The sequence below is a fragment of the Austrofundulus limnaeus genome, unplaced genomic scaffold (genome assembly GCF_001266775.1).
Source record: "Austrofundulus limnaeus strain Quisiro unplaced genomic scaffold, Austrofundulus_limnaeus-1.0 Scaffold955, whole genome shotgun sequence".
In the NCBI taxonomy this organism is placed as follows: domain Eukaryota; kingdom Metazoa; phylum Chordata; class Actinopteri; order Cyprinodontiformes; family Rivulidae; genus Austrofundulus; species Austrofundulus limnaeus.
The window spans coordinates 72,674-80,039 of NW_013953357.1; the positions used below are offsets into that span (position 1 = coordinate 72,674).

At 36.4% G+C, this 7,366-nt stretch overlaps 2 protein-coding genes across 2 annotated transcripts in view; both read right to left on the reverse strand.

Moving 5' to 3' along the window:
• Positions 1-206: 206 nt before the first annotated feature.
• Positions 207-1,152, reverse strand: LOC106533484 (serine/threonine-protein phosphatase 4 regulatory subunit 2-B; the record flags this gene model as incomplete). Its single annotated transcript, XM_014029811.1, is given in 2 exon segments — positions 207-288; positions 892-1,152. Coding segments are annotated over 2 exon segments (116 nt in total), but the record flags the coding sequence as incomplete, so codon positions are not given.
• Positions 1,153-5,990: 4,838 nt separating this feature from the next.
• gxylt2 (glucoside xylosyltransferase 2) overlaps positions 5,991-7,366 on the reverse strand; it is a 19,486-nt gene continuing 18,110 nt past the window's right edge. Inside the window, exon 7 of the mRNA XM_014029812.1 lies at positions 5,991-6,552. Within this exon, the coding sequence (XP_013885266.1) occupies positions 6,376-6,552 (177 nt within the window). The 3' untranslated portion in view covers positions 5,991-6,375. The remainder of the gene's footprint in view (positions 6,553-7,366) is intronic.

Genomic DNA, 7,366 nt, shown 5'->3' on the forward strand with positions numbered 1-7,366 from the left:
GTTGTACTACAACTATCCTCATAAAGGTGCAAATTGTACATACATCACTCAACATAGACACACTGAGWACAGCCTTTTTGTTCACGTTAGCAATTACACTAAGCAGTCACAGACAAATGACAGTGTAAACGGTAGTTATGAATGAAACAAATGACACTGTTCAACAACCAACAAGGGCCTGCATTTATTTTTTTAATTTTACTTACATGGTTTGTCCAGTCTTGGCAACATGACATAAAAACTGCTCCAGAACGGGGGATGGTTCCTTTTTAGTTTTCTTGTCAAAATCTGAAGGTGGACAGAATGAAGCACGGCATGAATAAAAGTAAACACGACAATAAAACCAAGACAGCCGAACAGGTTTCTYTGTTAGCCCAAAGCTACAATTTATTACAGAACTGCCTCTGAAGCAGATTTCGTCTCCTATCAGTCTGCTTTACTCGTTTAAATAATCAGCCATCGACGGCACGTGTTCGGTTTGATTATTTTATCAGCCTGGTATATTGATTTAATCTGGTTTAAATCGCTTAGCATCAAAAACTAATTCAAGTTTTAGCACATCGCCTATGCTAAGTTAGCCGAAACCGGCACATTGGTAAAAACCTTGGCCACTGAGCTAATACCGAATTTAAAATACTGGTTAGCAATGTATTAAAAGAAAGAAAAACACATACCGGTTCGTAAATAAATAACTAAAACATTGTTGGCTTTGAATCCTAGCTAATATATTCGACASTTAATGGTTTCCGTAAGCTAGCGTTGTTGTTAGCACTGGCTACTAGCTTCTAATGTAGCACCCATTAACACTTTACAACAATTATGTAAATAACGTATTTATCAAGATGTCTTAATCAATACAATCCGATCGAAAAGAATAAAGCAGTACGTGACCTCTGAGCGCCTCTTCAAGCGAGTCAATTTCCATCACGTCGTTGCCCTCAGTCAGACTGGTGGCTAAGTGCTGCTGCTAAGCTAGAGGCTGGCTCACAGGCAACGAGGAGAGAGCATTTCAACATGGCGCCGAYAGGTCGCTGCCTGCTCCACAGACACAGCTGCACTCATCTTTATCACCTCAAACTGSGCTCAAAATGAGCTTATACCCGAGGCTTAACATGTAAAAAGGATAAATTAAAAGAAATCACATCAGAGTGCACCTGTTCAAAATTACTAATTTACCATAATATTGTGTTACACGTCTGGTTTGATGGTGAACTCAGCTTTTTTTATTTTACTAATTAAGTTATTAAAATATTAAAACATTGCAGCTACTTTTTGGGGACTCCAAGTCAATGGTAAATGTAGAAAAACATTTTCTGCAAATAAGCAATGTGACTGCTGAGCACTGAATGACTGCAACAATTTGCTGAAGTTGATTGTGACAGTAATGACAGCTGACTCTTCAACATTAGTTTATAACATTTCAAGAAAAAGAAAGAAAGAACAGAAAAAGCTGAGATGTGAAAAGCATAAAGAGACATARAAACGCGAAAAGGAAGCACAAGGAAACCAAAAACACAAAAAAAGTTACTTATAGAAACAAAAAAAGAAAAAGAATCAAATACAAAGGAAAAGAAAAGAAGCACTTAAGGAAACGTACAGAATAAAAGTTTGCTTATTGAAATACAAACACAAAATACGTAAAAATTCAAAAAGGACTCAAGATAAAAAAGACAAGAAAGATACAAAGTCAAAAAGGCCACTACACTAAATGGATGCATAAGAGAAAATAAAAAACACAAATAGGAAGCATAAAGGCTGATTTTTCATCAATGAGAAATGCCAAAATCTTTCACATATTTCACATAAAACATACAAAGATAGCCAGATAATACAAAGAACTTATGGAAAGAGATTGCACAACTGTTGTGTAGAGGCGACAGCGCAGAGACACAGGCGGCTAATCATCACCGTGCTGGGTGGGAGAAAGGGAAGCTTCCCAACAACAACTGTTAGGAACCATAGCAGTCACTTTGTGATAAATTTGCAAAAAAAATTGCTTCTCCTCAGTTAGCAATAGACACACCAAATCTTTCTCCTCCAACTCCTCCATCGTGAACAGAAAATAAACAGTTGTTTTTGTTTGTGGGTGACGTGCTGCAGTTGAAGGAGTTCACACTATAGTTTCACTTTGAGTATAAAATTTCCATGAGGCAAAAAACATTTCATAACCAAGTCAGTGGAAACATACGTCTTGCATCTCTTGAAGTTTGTAGTAGCCTGACACTGAAAAATACAAGAATGCATAAAAAGGCTAAATAAATGCACAAGGAGACGTGTTTTGTCAAGCGGAACATGTTGCCCTGAGCTGCTGTACTCCACCTGTCTCCTGTGAAAAAAAATGAAGGGGGAGCAATTGTTTCTGTGTAAGGAGGAATAAATAAAGACATTACAATGATCAATAAAAAATAAATAAATACCTCTCAATCATTACATAAATAATAACCTGTGGCAACTGTATATATATTTTCCTGTACTGGAACACTAACATAATGACTGAGTTCGACTCAATTTATCAGATCAGGAGTCTGTCATGACTGTTTTATCTTGTAATTTTGAATTTTTCTGCACAGTATCTTGTTTTAATTTCATTTTTTATCCAATAGTCCGGTACAGTAACTATTATTCTTATTTCATTCTGTTTATTTATATTGTTACTATCTTTAATGCTGTTATTATTACTTGTTGATAATATCACATAGCAATATACTGTTTATGTTGATTATGTATGTATCTGCTGCTGCTATTACACCTGAANAGCAATTGTTTCTGTGTAAGGAGGAATAAATAAAGACATTACAATGATCAATAAAAAATAAATAAATACCTCTCAATCATTACATAAATAATAACTTGTGGCAATTGTATACATTTTTTCCTATACTGGAACACTAACATAATGACTGAGTTCGACTCAATTTATCAGATCAGGAGTCTGTCATGACGGTTTTATCTTGTAATTTTGTATTTTTCTGCACAGTATCTTGCTTTAATTTCATTTTTATCCAATAGTCCGGTACAGTAACTATTATTCTTATTTCATTCTGTTTCTTTATATTGTTACTATCTTTAATTATGTTATTATTACTTGTTGATAATATCACATAGCAATATACTGTTTATGTTGATTATGTATGTATCTGCTGCTGCTATTACACCTGAAGTTCCCTGTGTGGGACAATAAAGACGGATTCTATTCTATTCTAAATAAAACGATTAATGGTTCTTTATTGCCCACAACTCGGTTCCTCTCATTCGTTGTAAGGAGCTGTTCAAAAGATTTGGATCGTTCACAAACGTCACATCTCTAACTTTGATCAAATACATTGTATGTCAAAAAGTACAAAGGTTACAAAAACAAAAGTCATAATCCTTATACATTTTGATACCTTCAAGTAGAGTTTCTCAAACTGGGGTCCCAACACTCCTAGGGTTCCGCAAGCTATTACTTGGGGGGGTCCTCAAAAAAAATAGTAACTAACTGTTAATTTTGTTTTTCATTAAAAAAAAATCAAAAATGCATAAGGGGAARAATGCACCAGTAAAATAAACTTGCTCAACCAAATAAACAGTAATGATTCTCAAATGGCAGTAAATCAYCATGAGGTTTATGAGAGGGTCCCTGGAATATTTTCACCTTTATAAAGGGGTCCTCAGACCCAYTAAGTTGGAGAAACCCGGCCTTAAAGGTTGAAATAATGCTAATATTGTTACTGTCAAAAAATAAAAAGATACATTTCAAACAGCATAAACAGAAAAGACCATCAAAGCAGGTCTTTTCGTCATGAACACAGAGGAATGAAGTTCATTAATTTGCATTACTCACCATTCACAAGCACAGCATGTCAGTGAAAACAGGTTCAGTACATTGCATTGTTTTATTTAGAAAGATGTTAGACCAAAAGGTCAGTTTCAGTTTCCAGGTTGGAAGATGTGACACACAATACGTTCCAACACCACATTCAAAGTAACAGAAACTTAAGACTGATCATTTATCACAGTACAAGCTGAGATACGCCCTCAAACACATATACACCTTCACCATCTCATTTGCTTTTAACAGTAAACACGGCACACAATAATGTTTTTATGGCACATCATCAGTTGTAACAATTCACCACGAAACAACCTTGCACATTTTGGTTCGACTCAGCAAAGCAGGGTTGAGTTAAATGTGGACATTCCTTAAAAAAGCGACAATACACAGTCCTAAAATCGCAAAGTGCATCTGTAAAAAATAAAAATAACAAACAATAACAATAAAAAATATTTGTTGTGCTGTATTTAACACTGACAGTGGCATCTGGCAACTGCAGAAATTTTCCCCAGAATTTAAAGAGATATTCTGGTCATTTTTGTGCTGCAAAGCTGGGCCGGCCTGGCTTCTAACTCAGGTTCGGTGTGTTTGCATTAGCCCTTATGAGCCAGTTCCACGCTGGTTTCTGGAACCCCAAGACCCGTAGTTCCATCCCTTTTAATGGCTACTGCTGCTCATTGATTGGTTCATGGACAGGTGGGTGGGGGTGTTACTTCACAAATGAAAGTAACTTTACGTGAATCATTTGCGGCGACTGTAACTTATTTTTTAAAAAAGAGTTTAACAAATACTAAACATTAACATTAGATAGCATTGGCTTTGTCCTGCCCTCTTGTCTTTAAGTGATCCACGATAAGTTGTAACATTAGACTTTATTTGATAAACCTGTATTTTAACTGTAAAATAAAGACTAAAAATACTGTAGCCTCTTTAGTTTTGTAAATTTTTAATAACATATTTTAACAAGGACGCAGCCATTTTATTTACARGCAAAGCATTCTGGGTAAATGATGACGTGGATAGGTCCTCGGTGTGAGCGAGCTATATCCCTATATCCACCCTGAAGGTTAATCTTGGACAATATCTGATGATTGACTCTTTTAAATGAAACCAGAGAGCGTTGACAGAGAGGAGAAGGTAGAAATGACTCAGCCTGTAACTGAAAATATYGATGGAGGACAACAGAGCTGCTTCATGGAAGAAGAACCTCAGCTTAGCCTGTTAGCCTTTGCACTAGCGCCGACGCTATTTTTGCCTTATAAGTATTAGCTCGGCACTAGCGCGACAAACAAGCTAAACTGAGGTCCTCCATCCATATTTTCAGTTCCAGGCTGAGTCATTTCTACCTTCTCCTCTCTGTCAACGCTCTCTGGTTTCATTTAAAAGAGTCGATCATCAGATATTGTCCAAGATTAACCTTCAGGGTGGATATAGCTCGCTAGCAGTCTTGCACCGAGGACCTATCCACGTCATCATTTACCCAGAATGCTTTGCATGTAAATAAAATGGCCCCGTCCGTGTAATATATTTTTAAACTTTTAGTTTAAAAAGATAAAAACTGAACATCCTACAGTATTTTTACAGTCTTTATTTTACAGCTAAAATAAACGTTTATCAAATAAAGTCTAATATTACAATAATTGTGGATCCCTTTAAGTGTCATACTGCTGGTCAGRTTGGTACAGACTTCGGTACTTTTCATTAGAGTTTGTTGCAGTCCATTACTGTTGCCTCACAAAAAATAAATAAATAAAAAGATTTATGCATGTTTAATACCATGATCCCGCCCACAATGAGGCAGCACTCTGTTTAAACCCAATCAGGGCCGAGGTACAATAAGGCCAAGTGACTGGTGCCAGGGCTGGCTGGGCCTTACAATGCAAAAATGCCTTTTAAAGGGATAACAATAGTTATCAACAGTTAGTACCTTATCAGCTAACTCAGTCATAGAGCACAGAGTATGAGTATAGTATATATATAGTATGAATAAAATACTCCATCTTCTGGGTCTGATGGTACTACCACCACTTCAAAAATGACCAGATTATCCCTTTAAGGTTTGTCTCATTCACACAGGCTTACATTTCAAGTTGCTGTCAAAACATTCATAATTCTGAAAATATGGTTTCTGTATTTACTTCATGTAGTAAATCCCTCAAAAATCTGATTCAGTCTGAACACTAGAAAAAATATTTCAAATAACTTGAAAGAAAAATACACGTAGATATCTTTGTACAATTGATCAAAGCATGCTTTAAATTTTTTCCTTCGACATTTTGAGATGAGCGTATACCTTTGTATCAGAACCATCAAACAAATCGCACCGTCTTCTGAAGCTCTTCATCACCCCTACATCGGAATAAAATTCGACTAAAGTAAAGCCAAAACTATTGTGTTGCATCACTGATCAGCAGTGTATCAGTCCCCACACCATCACACTGTATCAGAGCATTAATGAGACCCTCATTCCCAGAGGGTTTATGTGCTGAACAGTGCAAACAAGCAGCTCGGTCCAAAAGAGGCTGAAACGACACAGAATCCCCARGGAGTCCAGTTTCATCTCATTTGTCCCGCCTGACTTTGCGCACCACTTTCTCCTCAAACACCTTCCTCATTGTCTTTTCTATTTGCTTGAGGAAAACTTGAGGAATGCGACCACACAGGGTGTTAACCGTGTCCAGGAACTTGGTCTGGATGGGATAGAAGAGTGACTGGAACATGTTGTCTTCAAAAGGGAACTGCAGAAACAGAGACAAGACTCTGATGAGRGACGATACCAAAGCTATATCAAGTTAAAAACAGAAATAAAAAATAATAATCTACCACCCTCTGAATGGCATTTATAAAATCCAACAGAGGGGTTTGGGGCGGGGTTTCTGTATTAATCATGAATTACGCCCCGACTCGTCTTTTAAGAGGCTTACCTCAGCACAACAGGGGGGAGCTGACTTTGCTGCCAGTGAATACAAAATCTAAAATTAAAAAAATGACCCAGATTGTTTAATGTGAGATGCAGCATAGCACAGTCAACAGTTACAGCTGCTCTTTGTACGAGCTTGTTTTATACACTAAAGGAACAGGCCAGCAATTCTGGGAAAAACTGTTGCCATCAGAAGTTTATATACTGTTAAAAATTTATTTAAATAGTTTTTTTTCCAGGGTGGAATGATTAAATACCACTCAATCTCAAGGATTTTTTTAAAATAAGAATTGTGTGCATGAGTTTGAATTTATTGTAGATTTTCTCTAATCTGCAAYAGGTTAAAATTACACATAGAGCCTCAATACATACAATATACCCAAGTATTTTAAATGTTTTAACAAGTGGTGCAAAAAAGTTGTACAGCATTTTAAATCGACAAGACCAACAKTGATAACGTCTCACTAGTCATTTTTATCGCCAGCATCAAAAAAAGGATTGGTTTGACAGAACTTGTCCTGATAGGCTCAGGGTCAGCTTTTTCCCCCAAGAGCCATCATGAACAATAGAAAATAACGGCAAACAAAACATTCAGTTTCAACCCCATGTGCAATATTTTCAAATAACTAAAA